The 16,322-nt window shown below is 40.9% G+C and overlaps 1 protein-coding gene across 3 annotated transcripts in view; it reads right to left on the minus strand.

Moving 5' to 3' along the window:
- The window catches only part of FLNB (filamin B), a 112,869-nt gene that overhangs the window by 16,989 nt on the left and 79,558 nt on the right, over positions 1-16,322 (minus strand). For 2 of the 3 annotated variants that reach the window (XM_077820994.1, XM_077820995.1), the window contains 13 exons: positions 15,812-15,935; positions 15,100-15,256; positions 12,720-12,909; positions 10,479-10,726; positions 8,622-8,696; positions 7,775-7,877; positions 6,612-6,752; positions 5,551-5,679; positions 4,724-4,897; positions 3,852-4,010; positions 3,192-3,395; positions 2,190-2,342; positions 1,038-1,160 (listed from right to left, as the gene is read on the minus strand). In XM_077820994.1, coding sequence (XP_077677120.1) covers positions 1,038-1,160; positions 2,190-2,342; positions 3,192-3,395; positions 3,852-4,010; positions 4,724-4,897; positions 5,551-5,679; positions 6,612-6,752; positions 7,775-7,877; positions 8,622-8,696; positions 10,479-10,726; positions 12,720-12,909; positions 15,100-15,256; positions 15,812-15,935 — 1,980 coding nt within the window. The remainder of the gene's footprint in view (positions 1-1,037; positions 1,161-2,189; positions 2,343-3,191; positions 3,396-3,851; positions 4,011-4,723; positions 4,898-5,550; positions 5,680-6,611; positions 6,753-7,774; positions 7,878-8,621; positions 8,697-10,478; positions 10,727-12,719; positions 12,910-15,099; positions 15,257-15,811; positions 15,936-16,322) is intronic. The other variant, XM_077820997.1, reaches the window with a different exon arrangement.

Below are 16,322 nucleotides of genomic sequence, written 5' to 3' on the forward strand. Positions count from 1 at the left end.
CATGCTCAGTAAGAATGGGATTTTGTGCAAGTCAGGCTGGGTAATTAAATGTGAGCACACTGCCACTCTTGGACTCCATGTGCCTGGTGCTAAAAATGCACCCTCCATAGCCTCCACTGAGCACTTTGCACTGCTGTGGACCCAAAAGGCAGACTGGAAAGTCTGGCTCTTGACAATAGCTCATCCAGCCATGAAAATATGACAGGTTCTCTCAACTGAGTCGGGCAATTGTCCTTCAGCTCAGCAGACAAAATCAGAGATTAAATTAACAAGAGAAATGAGGGAGTTCCTACAGAGAGACAGCCATTTGGAACAGAGTCACTAAGAAGGCAGTAAGGAAATTAAATAAAAGGAGGGGAAGATGCAAGAATAGCTGGGACAGTCATTGTAATAGAAGTTGAGAAATATTGTCAAAATACAGCTATAAAATTCTTCCACTAGAAACAGTAAGTGGCTCAGGTACTATATCTGGTTTACACAAGTTCTCACCTTAGGATATATAGATAACTAGTTTATATTATGAACATCTAAATACCATTTGCTGAATAAAAAAACTTCACTGAAAATTTTTCTTAAGCATTTTGAAATATTCACACCACACTAAGGAAGTGATAGTGGATTTAAAGAAGGTTATATTGTTCAAAAGCCTATGTTTTCTCAAGTTTGCCAAGTAGAAATACAAACAAGAGTTCCACAGAAGTGGTCTCTAGGTTAAGTTAATACAGTAACTGTTGTATAGCTCTACTTTCCACATCACTAGATGTGGTTTGACTTTATTTATTCAGCAAGTTATTCCTCCATTTGTTAAACATTGTTACATCCTACTTTTTAACAGCTTAACCAATGCATCTGAATTAAAATAAATGCACTCTAAGTTTCAGGTCTCATTAAGACACTTGGCATTTTAGCTAACAGCATGCTAAACAAGCCATCATTTGCAGGTTCCATGTTCCCACGAGGTTTTCTGTGGGAAGTGAGGCATGGATGTAAAACAAGTTAAACCTTGTGCAGTGTAACAGCCAGTCAGGAAGTGTTACCTGGAATTTTCAGGTTAAGGTCACACATGCTTCCAACTGTTGCAACAGAGGGAGCTCCTCTTGCACGTGTGATACTCTCCTTCACTCTTCCTTCACCACTTATTTTCACAGTAAACGGACTACCTGTAAGAAGCACAACACTTCAGCTCGGAAATATGTGAAAGCTAGTGAAGTGTTTCAATCTTTAATGAAAAATCCTACAGTTTTTTCTAATTAGTGATGAGAAACAGAAGACAGTCAATAGATACGATCTACACAGCTAAGGAATTTGGAACACTTACTCCTAGTGCTGAGTAGTGAAAAACCCAAAGGTTCAAGAGTCTGATATTGGTACCATTTCCCATGCAGCAGATAGTCCATAGCTACTGACTTCTTCCAGACCTTGTGTACAGCCTATGGACTATGCATAATCCCATGCAGCAACTGAAGAACTAGCAAGATTAATGGACCAGCTACTCTTTAAGTACCTTTTTGATGCCTCTCCAATAAAGGCCACCACTACTGCACATTTCTTCAAAGAATGTGTGCGCGCACGCAGACACTGAAGGGAGAAATCCACTCTCCTCCCACACCCAAGTTATGGTACTGGGCTCCCCCTGCTCTGAACATGCTTGCAGAAGAGGATGACTAATCCTGGTGTCTGCGCACCTGCAGAAAGTATTACGCAAGTCAGGATTTTAGATTCCTTTCCTCTCCTGCATTGGTATGTAGTGTGAATTCAGCAGTGGAGAGAGATTCGTTCAGAAAGTAGGGCCTTCTAGTATCCTTTCCCCCTACTCAATCTGAGGCATGGTCCTGCCAATATTCTTGGTCTTTTCCCTCCCTAAAGCAGTTACTCTGGGAGAGGTAAACTAGAGCATGTAACCCACTAAACACCTGCCCCTCCCCACCGCATTCATACCACCATTTTATCTTTTGAGCATCACTTAATCGGCTAATAGACTGGTATTAGAGATGCAGTACACATCTTCCCTTGATGTTACCTCAGTGCTCCCTTAAAGACCTGCTGTTTCAAAACAAGCACATCTTAACATCAGCATCAAACAGGTCACAGCCAAGGCAACAAATATAAAACAATGGATCCAGTATAGCAGCTAGGAGGTATTAACTCCCTGAGTCTGGTACAGCAAGCTGTAAGCCATTCCTTCTTACCTGGAACATGTTCATCTGCAAATTTAGTGGACACTATGTACACACCAGGTACAGTTGGAAAATAGGATACTAGACAGGTTCCATCTTCTAGGTCTTCTGTTTGAATATCTACCTTGCTAGGTCCTTCAACTGCCAGTGAGATCCCACCATAACCTACAAGTTGCAACATGTTAGTTTAGCCCCACATACAGTAAAAAAAATATCAAGTTACGAACAAATGATTTGAAGTCAAGCGTGGTTCAAATGCAAGCTTGGCAACTGATTCTGAAGCAAGTAAGCCAGTCATTTCAGTGTATGGATGAACTGGTCACATGAAGCCTTGAATAAAGATAGTCTAATGCTATTTTTATTGCAGTACTTTCTGGCTACCATTGTATAACCAGAGACAAGGTAGGTGAGGTAATATCTTATTGGACCAACATCTGTTGGTGAGAGAAGCCTTTGAGCTTACACAGCTCTTTGGGGTTTTTGTTAAAAACCCACCCACACAGTCAGGTATAACCTGTTTTTACACTTAGATTGTTATGTTGTCAGTACTCAATTAGTTTCAGACAGGGGAAGAAGTTTCAGGTACTATCCTTGGATGCCCTGTCAGAAACTGGCAGTTTTACACCCACATTTTCCTGATTGTGTAAGTGCACCTTCCCCTGTTGCAAGAGAGGCCCATAAAGAAAAAAAGTTATATATATAATAGCTATCACTACATGGGAAAAAACAAAAACCCAGGAAAGCTACTATACACAAAATATCAAATAGGCTTCTTGAATCTGTTAGAAGTAACACGTAAGACTAAGCTAACAGGCAGAGTGTCTCTGAAAGGCTTTACACTTGTAAACAACTTGAATAGCATTAAAATGTAGTAGCACGAATACTTAGTATGCAAGAATGTTTGGGGCCAGCAACTAATTCACACTTTGCACTAGACAACATAACGCAGGCCTCCTTCATAAAAAAAAGCACTGAAGCACTGTTCCAAAATGGAGCCTTCCCATAAGCACTAACCTGCATCTCTTGTATCTACAATGAAATCACACATCTCAAACGTGCGTCCTTCTATCAAGCCGCGGCCCGAAACTTTTGCTCTGCTGGCATCTCCAATCTCTGACTGAACCACCATGATAGATACTGGGCTGTTTGGCACATGACTTCCATTTTTCTTAATGCTGACAAGGTGTTCGCCTACTTCTCGTGGAATGAATGAGATACCTACAGGGCAGACAATCACAGCAGGAATAAGACAGGCTGGCTTATAGGTTTGCATACATGCTGCCCGGATTAAAACCTTTGTCACACGAATCATGAAGCACTACACTGACAAAGCAATTAAGCCTTTTAATTTTGCTGTACAGATGCAGTACTTGTTTAAGGGGCCAGTAGGGAATACCAGGCTCTAGAAAATTGTTAATCCAAGTTGATTCATCCTGGGTAGCAGCACCAGAGCACCTAGACATGTGCCTCAACCCCAGCATGGAGTATTACATCAAGGGCAAGCCAAGCATTCAGTCTCCATACCCATTCTGTTCCTGGCCAACACTCTTGCCAGGTGAGGATTGGAGGACACTGGAAAGATGTTAACCCGTTCCACAACCTAGTGAATGACCAGCTAGTAGCAACTGAAAGACAGCATTTGAGTTTCCTTTCTTGGGAAGAGGCTGAGCTTACCAATGTGGTTATTGGGTAATCTTTTCAGAATACAAGGCTCATCACGACCAGATGGGGCTCTAATACTGGCTGTTAAGAGGCTGAGATCAGACTCGTTAATGTCCAGCAAGAAGTCAGCAGCAGAACCAAGCTTAACTTGGGATCTTCTTCTGCCATCATCTACAAAAATAAGAGCAGATTCCAGTTAGAATTATGCATGACTAGCTTTATAATGCAGGCTGAGCTGGGAGGCCCACATCCTGTTCCTAGCTCTGTCAGATGGTCAGTCTGAGCCAACTCTGCTTTGTTTGCTTTATCAACTGATAAAGCACTTTTTATTGTGTCCTACTATGGTGGTCTCTGATAAGATCTGGAATTCTATCCCATGAAAGGATAAATATGGAACAAGATCATGTTAGGAAGACACTTCAGCATTATTCTTTCAGTCCAGCTTGGTAACTCTTAAGTGGGCTGGTCAGTGTCACAAGCTTGCTGTGTCTGGAAACACAGAGCTCTGTTTCCACTTAGAACAGCTGCAGACCTCATCCAAAGGCATTCTGAGCCAGTATGAGGCTAGATGGATGACCTCCAGGCCCTCCTCTCATCCCATGCACTACCATTTACAGCAGTTTAGCTAGCACAAGAATGGCAGTTTTGCTATATTTAGTAATGTATGAGATTAAGTTACTAGCCTTACAGGTTAATTCACAAGGCTAATGTGTAGACTTCACTGACTCAACAAAGTTGGCTGCCTCACCCAGACTGCAGGCCAGAAAGTAACTTCCCAATTTTAGTTATACACTGAAGAGGCAGTTGGGCGGCTTGCACTCTGGAATCTGACCATCTGTTGATTAGAACAGTTAATTATTGGGTCAAAACAGTCTTCTTCACACCTGTGATCCTGGCAGTGAAGGGGCTGCCTGGGATGTGTTTGTCATTGTACTTCACCAGTATGCTGTAATCTCCAGGTAGGGTTGGCAAGTACGTGACTGTGCAAGTGCCATCTTTGTTATCAATGCAGCTAATTTCTGCTTTTGAAGGTCCTTCAATAGCCAAGTCCAGTCCACCTGTTATAGAAAGTAGTGTTCTAACTGAGTAACTTACATAAAATTTAAAGAGGCAAGGTAGCTGTAAGGAAGGCAGTTAGTTACTAATAGATTTATCGCTTAGTATTCAAGTTTGTTTACTGTTCAGTTTTATCCTCTCAGAAAAAATTTTAGCAGGAGAGCCATTTGCTTCAGCCAGCTAGAAGTGTGCCAAGGCAGCCTTGACAGAGCAGGATTCAATCTACAACATTTGATTCATGGAACACGGACTTTTCAGAGTCAATTTACTGACTAATGAATTCCCCTGCCCCCCCCCCCCACAATTAAGCCAAGTTTATTATTCCAGGAAACAGTCTGAAATACTACTGTGTACAGGAAATGTTAGAGTTTTTACTCTGCTGTGTGCGCGCAAGTTAAAATTCAGAAAAAGGAGTCTGACAGTCCACTCATGTCAGCATTTAACTTTAACTTGTTAGCTGGGATTTTATAAGGGAAAACTAAAGAAAAAGGTTATTCAAAGGTTATTTCCAGTAAGTTAGATCACTATTAGTTTATTTCTTAAGTTCAACTACACCTACAGATTACATCTGAAGTTTGAAATTGCTTTAGGCTTGTTTGTATAGAATTAAAGTTTGGTTAAAACAATATTTACCATCCCTCTTAGAAGAACTCACCCTCTCCAGCATCTTCTGTAACAATGGTAAAAGTCGCTGGTTTGTTTGCTATACCATAAATGAGACCAGGTCCATAGGCAGACACATTTCCACTGTTTGGATAGTTTACATAGAACTGTAGTGGGCTCTCTATGGAGGATGTAAGAGTTAAACCAGACAATGAAAATATGCACAAAAATCACATTGGGGGGTTAGAAGCATTGGATGTTTATTCAATGGTTTACAAGATCTTAGCCTTTCTAGTGTTATGTTTGGCATACATAATTCCTTGGAACCTTCCTTTCACCATTACATAAATATCTGAGATTCTTCTAAAAATGAAGGAATTGCAACAAACATGCCAGTCTTCCCAACTCCTTAAACATATTGCTCAGCTCATTCTGGGCCACGATGGGAGACTTGTTAGCAAGTCACAAATGCCACAACATCTAGTTCCCAAAAACCAAATCCATTAAGTCAGTCTTGTGCTGCTGAACTGCACTGGAAGCTCCCTTGCCTCCACTTGCTTTCACTCTCGTTTCCTTGTCTATTGAAACTAGCAAAGCCATTTCAATAGTAAATGCTTTTCAGGGAATTTCTACTCCAATCGTGAAGTGAATGAGAATTCTTTCCTAGGTATCTGGCTGGCGAATCTTGCCCATACGCTCAGGGTTTAGCTGATCGCCATATTTGGGGTTGGGAAGGAATTTTCCTCAAGGGCAGATTGGAAGAGGCCCTGGAGGTTTTTTGCCATCCTCTGTAGTATGGGGCACGGGTCACTTGCTGGAGGATTCTCTGCACCTTGAAGTCTTTAAGCCACAATTTGAGGACTTCAATAGCTCAGACATAGGTGAGAGGTTTTTTGCAGGAGTGGGTGGGTGAGATTCTGTGCAGGAGGTTGGACGAGATGACCATAATGGTCTCTTCTAACCTTAGTATCTGAGAATACCTCTTAATCTGAGTTATGCAACCTGCCAGTTACAAACTAAATTGCTAAAGGTATTTGGGAGCAAACAGAACATCCCCAGTTTTACACTGACAATTTGTGTCCCAATGCAAAAAAGGCTCAGCTGGACACTCACCTGGAATATGGTTTCCAATGTATTTTATGTGCATTTCATGCAGCCCAACCTCAGTAGGAGAATAGCCAACCGTTACCGTACCATCTTTGTTATCCACAATATCGGGTGTAGCAGTTTTCCCTGAGGGCATATGAACTTCGCCTACAGAAAGCGGTTTAAGAGTTAAACTGGAATAGTGGATGTGTTCTCTCCCCCACCCACACTCCTTTGAATGGTTAAGCAGACATTTTTAAACCCCAGCATTTCAGATGGTTAAGTTACTTGTCCACAAGTACAAACAGAACACTAATGAGAATCCCAAATATTTCTACTCTTGCTTCTATATTGTATGTGTATAGCAGACATATGGTGAACAGCCTGGCAATGTAGCACAAGATTATATTGGCAAAATGAAAGGTTAGTAGGATGTATGATCATTGATTAGTTACCTCACTTCTGTAAGGGGTTCCCCCCAATCCTTTAAAAGTGATTATGAGCACCGTAAAGGAACCCACTTGGGCAACAGCCAAATACTGAGCTGAAGGACAAGTGGGCATATTCTTGAAGAAAACTCAATTCTAATAAATGCAGATACCTGGCTTACAGTGCATTTGAGGTGGGGAACAGTGAGATGGAGCACTTCATATTACTTTAGCCACCAGCCCAGTAGAAAATCTTCTAGTTTGAGGCAGCCCCCTTAAATTATGGGTTTGAGGATGTGGCTTGGTGTCACTTCTAGCAACTAATAGGATGTCAGCTACCGAGGCTGTACACAAGGTCTGGAAGAAGAGTCAGCAGCTATGGACTAGGATAATCTGCAGCATCTATGCTGGAGGAGTTCACTTGATAAATTGCATTATAGTTTCAGGAGCAATATACAGGTGCTCCAGAAAGAAGCATCCAGAGCCCCTGAATGGGATAGGTAATGTCTCCATTTAGGACTAAGGGGATTGGTGGCAGTGCCAGGAGTTGCCTTTTTGAATTTAACACATTTCACATGTGCATATTTTATTGTGTTGCTTATGCCTCCTGTATGCAAGTAAAAAACTCTTAAGTTACATAGTACTTAATATGTCAAGATAGTCAATGCCATTTTCCATACCACATTTACAGTGTTAAATGCTTAAGTGTGCTGTCAAAAGCAAGGCAGCTCCATGCAGCTTGTCATACTATGAAGTGGTTACCTGTTATTTCTCCCTTTCTTACAGCCCAAGGAATAACGAGATCAAAGGGCTTAAATCCCACACCATTCATGTCACCAACAGGAACATAAGGTTCTTCTGTGACCTAAAGGAAACAAAGCGCTGTCATTTTATGGGGACAGAGCAAGTACAGAACAGCTGGTGTTTGCTTAGAATACAAAGAGGAGAATTTGATCTGTGTGCAGTTTGGTGCAGTCCACAAAGTTTGCACTAAGTACTGTGGAGATCAACTGCAGAATTTTGCCCAACTAGACAGCTGCCCAGTTAAACATCCCTTGATGTCCCTTAGCTTAATATTGACCCAACTGCCAAGTAGTCAAAAATGAGATTTTCAGCACGCTTAAGATAAAAATTGAACGCCAGTGAAGAAAAAGAAAAAATTTAGTACACACAAGATGCAAAAATGGCTCCATCTGAGTTTTAGTTGCTCAAGGCCTGAAACAAAGTTTTTTTTTAGAATGGTAGAATGATTGCAGCGTAAGCAGCAGCAAATTTTTGCCTGAAGAAATTCAAGTTTCACAATGCAGTTTTAGACAACACTGTTTGCCATTTTACTGGGAAAACTTTGCTTAAAGTTACACTGCAAGGTTGAATTTGTTAAGTTACAGAAATAGGAGCAATAAATGGACACTGTTCCTCTTCATGTTTGAGAGTTTGGAGAGTCCCTTTAAGCAGCAAAGAAAACAGATCTGCACATGAAGTCTGAATCCCAAAATACATTTGATCAGCTGGAAAGCGGTGAACAAATGACCAGAAAGACCAAGCAGTCCCAAGCAGCAGGCTGTCATTTCTGAAATAGAATGTGAAGGAAGAGTAAAAAATTGTGTACCCAGGGATGGAATCCAGGGGGACATGCGCTTACTGGCTCCTGCGACATGACTGCAACTTCGTCTGCATCCATAGCCTGGTTAGTGGCAAACGCAGGTTAATTGGATATCAAGTGTGGAGGAATTAATACTTTTAGAGAGTACGTAACACTTAGGGGTTTCACTTTATAGGCATTTCCCACCCTAAAAATTTCCTCCCTGTTCTTTAGTGGCACTTCACCAGGACACATTCAACGGCAGGAACTGACTGAGCATCCTTGACTAATGATAGTGCTTAGTTAATGGATTCTCCTGATGCACATTCATGACACCCAATCTGGTTCTTTTCCAGAGAAGTCTCCCTTCCCACACATGCAGACAGGATGACTGGCAGACTCAAGTCATTCCTACTTGAAGCAACAGAAATCCAGAGTGTGACATTAGGCCACAACACTTCAGTTGCCGTTATGCCACTGCTCTTGCTTTGCCCGTTTACTTCATTGCAGAGCCCTTAAGTGAAGCAACGCACTGGGAATTTACACTGAAACAAAGGTCTATTTAGAGAAAGAGCCATTGCTCTTTTGTATTGAGAACACCAAAACCCCCCACAGACTCAAATGCATCAGTACATTAGGAAGTAGCAAACTGACTGCCATTGGAACAGGCTCCTTGACCTCAAGAGATGCTTCTGGTGCAATTTTTGCATGGCTGTGAAGGGAGTCACTTCAAGGAAGCGTCTTCTGGGGCTACAGTAACTATCTGCCGAGAGTTAGCTAGTATAAGTCACCAAAGGACTTCACAGCATGATTTATTGGTGTTGCCAAGACATGCAGGGATGCAACTGGGTTAAAAATGGCTGGCTATAGGTACAATCACTATTGATGGAGTTTTCTAAGCCTTTCAGCCCAATACCACGGAGTTGTTTAGTGATGAGGGGAGTCTGACAACATACGTTGCTGTAACAAGACTTGTTTTTCATAATACTGGGAAGTAGTGTTGAGTCATGTTCTGATCTACAGTATAGGAACACCACACCACCAGTATTTAGGCACTCAAAAATAGCATAGTTAGGCATCTGAAGTGGGTTTTTTACCGTGAAAGCTTATGCCCAAATACATCTGTTAGTCACCGGACTCCTCATTTTTGTAGATACAGACTAACACAGCTGCCCCTCTGATACTTTAGTGTAGTAAAGAGCCTCCTTCACTTCACCTTGTCTTTAGATTGGTTAAGCGGACGTAAGATCATGCTGTGTGCAGAGCTGTTTTTTCAAGCCAAGCTTTGTACTCAGCATTTGTTGTTTAAGCTATCTACTGCCAAGGGCTTCTTTGGGTAATTACAACTCAAGGCCTATCTCAAATATGTCCGAGACCTCCTTACATAACAGGTAAAATAAGGCATAGCATGCTCATGTATAAATGGGTAGTTGCCAGAAAAGAGTGACTTCAGATTAGAGAAGTCATTTAGCAGGCAGTTCTGCAAAAAGTGTGTTTGGAAGAGTAAGCACAATATGTTCTACTCCAGGTTATTTAAAAGGATCTTTAGGATTTGGGATGAAGTTACAAGTTACTGACAAGTCAGACATGATGCACATGTAGCTAAGTGCACAACTACGGTAATGGGGACTTTTAAACTAGAGGCTATGGCCACTGATATGAATTCTTAACATCTAAAGTAGATATGAAAGCTCTGGAAGTGAAGATAAAATCTTTGTCCAAAAGACCATTCTTGTACCATGTCCATCACCATGGTATCATGCACCCAATTGTACTGCAAAATGGCAATATTTGTATATGCACAAGTAACGTGTCCAAATTTTTCTGCCAGACTATTCGAGAACTACCAAATAAAATCTGAAGTTATAAAAAAACAAACCTTACCATTACAGTGAAGGGGCTGTTTGGAATATCCACTCCACCAAAGCGGACATAAATCACATAAGTTCCTGGTTTAGCAGCAGTGTAGAAGATGTCATAAGTCCCATCCTCATTTTCAACAACATCTGCCTCAGCTTCTGTCCCATCTGGAGTCAGGACTGTGCATGTCACTTTACCTTTTCCTGCAGATTTAGCATCTACTACAAACCCAACTTCCTCACCAGTCTTCACAGTGGATGCAATTCCAGGACCTAGAAAGCAGTTTTGGTTACAGATTGTTAAGTTTTACCAGTCTTTTTCCCCTGAGAGGATGATTTGCTTTAATCATAACTAAACAGACATGCTGCCTGTGAAGACATTAAGGCTATATGAGAAACAGTAACATGGTCACAGGACCAGGTTTATGGTGTGGTACAAGCTGTGGTTCTGGTACAAATGTTTTTTGCTTACATATTCATGTGTTTCAGGAATTTCAGAGGCAAGAGCCAGTTTTTAATCTTATTCTTCCACAGCTCAGTCAAGTAGGCTGAGCGAAGATAAAATAAAGCTTCTGAGGGAGAAAGCTGATGGACACTTACATTTAAGAAAGCAACCTATCACTTAATCCTTTATCAGGAGACTGCTTCACATATGGAACCAACTGGCACTTTGCCTCTTTGTACTACCTAACCTAGTCACTTAACTAGATGCCCTGAGCAAAATAAGATTCAGTTCCTTGGTATGGGCTAAGGCAAGATATTCTAGCCATGACAACTGACCATGTTTCCCCTTCTGACTCTGCCAAGAAGGGGCTCTTAAAAAGGTATATTGAAACCCTTTCTGTATTAGTTGCATCTGTTTGAGAAACCCCCATGAATACATAGCAATCAAGCACAAGACATATTTCTCATCAGACTTAAAAATCAAGTGTAAGATTTACAGTACATTTAGGACATCTGCTTTGGAATGAAAACAATGGCATTCATCACTGAAGAAAGCAATTTGTTCACATTTAAGTACCAAAAGGCTCACAGCTCTGGTCATTTAATATAGATCAGCAGCATTTGAGTGTTTCTATGGATGCCACAGATAAGCAACAATTTATTTTAAGGAATAGTTTATTTTAAGGAAAATGATTTAAGCGGACAAGGAACTTGAGACACTTTCAGCTCAAGGCTTCAGCAGTTAGTGCTGCTCTCAACAATGCTGAATAATTCACTAGATCAGAAAGTAGTATGAGGACATTAAGCCAAATGTTCTCTCCCTAATGTTGATTTAAGATCGCTGCGGTGCTATTTCTTCATTTGTGATTGGAATCTATAGTTATTTTAGAAGCTTGAAAACATCTCAACTGTCAAAAATACTAACTTTAGAAAGTGACAGTTAAACTTCATAAAAACTGTCAGTGCCAGTTTAAGTGAAAACATTATCTAAAAGTCCATATGGGTGTGTAGATGTAGGTTAGATTTACATTAAATTCAGAGATGAAGTTAGTTTTTACTTACCAGCCAACATCCAAGTTCAAGATTCTATGCTTTTCCTGTAACTGTCATCAAAACCTGGAGTAGAGTTCTGCTGTGCATGTTCACTACAGGAATTTAAGTCCTATAAACTGGATGTTTGGATGCCTCCAATCATTACATTCAGTTCTACACACTGAATTGAGGGAAAGGACTACATCTCTGACCAGGACTTAACATGAGCAGCTTTGGGTGTTACTGTAATACGTGGGGGGGTGGGGGTCACAGCTGTTACCTAGTAGTACAAGTTGTCTTCTCACTTCGACTGAAGCTGGTTTCTGTACATTTGGCTCTGCTAGAACTTGCATGCTAACTCAGCATGCGCAGAAGTGAGGTTTTAATCACACCCTCTTACCCTGCATAGATGTTTAAGTTCAGTGAGACTCATCTATGCCAATGCAAGTTTCAAACTTCAACTGTCTGACTTTTCTAGTGTCAAAGAAGGGCTGCAGTTGAAGATATCTGGCTTACCCCGGCAAGAGTTTCTTCCTAACCCACAAAAAGGAATCATCCCCAAAAGATGATCTTAGGGAAGTCAATTCTGTTAGAATGCTGTTCTATGAGAAGCTATTTTGGGACCTGCAGGTAACTGCACCCGCTATGAAGGCAGTTACTTCATTTTTACTTTTGCAGTCTTTTCAGGCAAGGTCACAGAAAAAGTCTTTTGTAGCTTAGCTAGAAATACTCATGTGAAAAAAAGGGTAGGAATACACCAAGTATTTCAGAACACAGACTGGCCACGTACCTGTGGCCAAACACTTGCTTGCATCCCCTGCTGGCGATGCACGGATTCGGTAAGGGGAAGATGGGATGTCATCCCCACCATATTTAACACCAATCATATAACGGCCCGTCTTGTCTGGGACATATGTTACTGCATAAGTGCCATCCTTGTTATCATGAACATCAGCTCTCTTTGGTTTGCCTTCTTGGTCCTGAGGGGCACAAGTGAAATATTAAGAAAGTGTCCTCTCACTAGTTACACATTTAACATAAGGTTCTCTTTGGAAGATGGATAGAAGTGTTTAGTCTTGTAAAATTTGTGGCCTGATCACACATCTAACAGGATAGTAAATCTTGTCAGCTACATTTAGAAATATGACCGCATGTTCTTAAACTCTGGAAGAGTTCATTACCTAAACTGATTATACAGATCAAAGGACTAGCACTAAAACATGCCATTTTAAGTGGAAAAATTAAACAGGTATCAGAAGCTACACTGCACAACTTTGTCTTTATTTGCAGACAAGTATTTGCCAACACCTGTTAGTAGCATCCAGCACTCCAACTCCTAATCCAGCCCCACCCAAAGCAATTTCCAATACACCCCTTCAGGTCCTTTCCAGATTTTTCAGCATACCATAATAATCCTAACACACATTACCCCCTACATACAAAAAAGGGGAGTCAATTCAAATGTTGTGAAAACCAGTTCTGCAACATCTTATTTTCAAAATGCTTATACAATCAGCATATCACCTTATGGTTACAAGATACAAGGATATATTAATGCAAATTGCAATGTAATTCAACCAGATACTTCAGGAAGCATCTCATTTCCAGCATCTGTCTAGACAATGGTTAATGTAGTCTGACTTCTCAATATCCATTTCTGTAGGTCTGAAGATGGGCAGGGTTCAAATAAATTTACACATACTTCGTGTTACACAAGTTTTGCTACCAGTTGCCTACTGAAAGATTAGCAATGTCAGGCAAAAGCATTGAGCCTACTTAAGCTTTCATCTGAAGAGACTGGTCTTGTAATGTTTTTGAGCTGGGCATGGGGAAAACCGAAAAGTTTACATTAGTCTAGTCCAACTGCCATTACTACAATGGATATTCAAAAAGCGTTACAAGAACCAAGGAGCTGCTTGGACTTGCTGGTCAGAATAGTATTGAAGCTGAGGCATGCTTAAGTTTCACATCTAATACCAAGGTCAACACTGCACAAGATTGCTTCTAACAAAGCTGTTCTGTAACAGTTCCAAACAGCTACAAAGCATGAAGTGAGCTTCCAAAAAAGTCTACCTGGACCCCTTCATACTAAAGTTGCAGATCTCATCTAAGTTTGTGACCTAAATGGTTCATATTTTAATGCACTCTGACATCTTATAGGTACAAGGAGTTATGCCTTGCTCCTTTAGGCTGTATCGGGGGAGCAAATGAAAGTAGAACACCCAAAAGTCATATTGGAGAGCGTTCAAAGGAGGTTTATGAGAAGAGTAACTGAGTACACAACCACCTTCTACAAGACTAACTGTTAAGTGTTGCTGACATTGCATAGGCTAGAGAATTTTATCTGGCAGGTTACTGCAAATCGGGAAGTTGTGTTTACTACATGTTACTGATACTGTTAAAAGCAGAATTGCAAACCAAGCAACTTCATTACGTAATATGACTTCTGGATGCCTAAATCCTGCAAAGACCATGAAATGGAGGATAGGGATAGAGAATGCAAAAGGGAGAAAAACTACACTGCTTCTAAAACTATTAACTTGAGTCTGGATCAGTAAGCTTTACTGGCTCATTGCACAAGGGGCAATTTTGCCCAAGCCACAGTAGTCTTGCCACAACCCCTCCCCTACCTTATCAGGTATTTGGGGGAACAAACTATTTATAGCAATAACAAGATCCAATTGTATCAGTTTAAAGAGCTTGTAAATTTAGCAGCCTGGAGAGAGGATCATTTGATTAGTTTATCCTCCAACATAACTACAACAGCAGAAGTACAAGACTGTGGCCTTGCTGGATCAGATAAGTAGGAAGGTATTAACTCTTAAAATTTAAAAATTATAGTCTCCAACAGGAAGCTTGATTCCCCCCCTTTCAGTATCAGCATGTTTGATCTTTGGAGAAAGATCAGAAAATCTAGACATTTGGACTACAACACAACTAGTCATTTAATGCTTGACCAGCCTTACGTTTCAGTTGTTTGACATTTAGGGATTAACACCCTGAAGTATATCTTCCCAAGCAATATCTGAATTTGAGTTTGTGTTTTAGCCAGAGCACACCCTTCAAAGACTCCAGGTATTTCAGGGTGTGGCAACTGATAAGATTTGAATAGATTTTAAACCTAGTCCCACTCAGGAACAGTGTGTTTGGACAAATAAAAAACAATTTACCGTTATCTGTATGGACAGAAGCCCCTCTCCTGCATCTTTAGCATCAACAGCAAATGCCACAGGTAAACTGGCTGGAACTCCATATGAGCTGAGACCCGGTCCACTTGCAGTCACTTTACTGGCATCATATGTAGGAAGCACTTTTACCTTGAAAGGACTTGTTACAGGGGAACAAATGTGGTGTTAAGTCATTTGTCAGGCTTTATAGTAGGTACTATCACTATTCAGGACAACACTTAAGCATGTGCTTAAATCCCACTAACCAATATACTTTCCTGAATTGGGAACCAAGACTAATCTAGATACTAGTTTGAAGGTAAGCATTAAATGGAGATGCTATAGTCTAAGGGTTCACTTTTATCTTGGCATGCACATGCCACTGCATAATCTTCCTTTCCATTTCTCCCAAGTACTAGGAGACAAGAGGAATCCAACTATACAAGATTAACCAGAGGCCACCTCAGAACATTGTGTTATAGTCTGGGAAGTAGACATCACTTCTCAAGTCCAACACTAAAGTTTAAAAATGCAGACTGGCTCTTGGGATCAACATCCAGAAACCCCCTTTTTAACTACACTGACTTAGGAGGAAACAGGCATTGAAAGCAGTCAAAGTTACAAAGGCTGTGACTATTCAGAACACGGACTCTGAGGTGAAGTGCTATTTAGGTAGGTAGCTTGTTCTGGAAAAATGGAGGCTTTATTAGTTTACCTGCGAGGAATCTCTTCATCTCCATATTTGACAGAGATTGCACATGGGCCCTCCTGCGTAGGTGTGTATGTTACTGTGTGAGTGCCATCTCCATTGTTGACTACATTAACAGGCTCCACCATTCCTAAAACAGAAACAGGCTATTTGTTCAACAGCACTAGTCAAACCCATCCTATTCGAACAGCAGAATTGCATTAGCAGTTTTGTCGCTTCAAGTGCTGTTGATTTAAAGCCTTACACTAGATCTCACATATAAGCCTCTGAGAATGAGTGCACTGTGCAGGTATTAGGAGATAGTTTCCACTTATGTTTATGAGCCATAGATCAGAGATAAGCAGCATCCATCACCACTCGCCCTTTAGGCTTTTTGCTGATTACACTGGCATTAGCACACTTTTGGAGAAAGCCGGAATGGTCTTGAAAGGCAGGCTAAGGGCAATTAGACCACATTACTCAAGTGTATCTGAAGAGCTTTACAAAAAAGGGAAAGGTGATAGCTGTCTCAACTGTC

Source organism: Eretmochelys imbricata, chromosome 7 (genome assembly GCF_965152235.1).
Source record: "Eretmochelys imbricata isolate rEreImb1 chromosome 7, rEreImb1.hap1, whole genome shotgun sequence".
NCBI classification, from domain to species: Eukaryota; Metazoa; Chordata; order Testudines; family Cheloniidae; genus Eretmochelys; species Eretmochelys imbricata.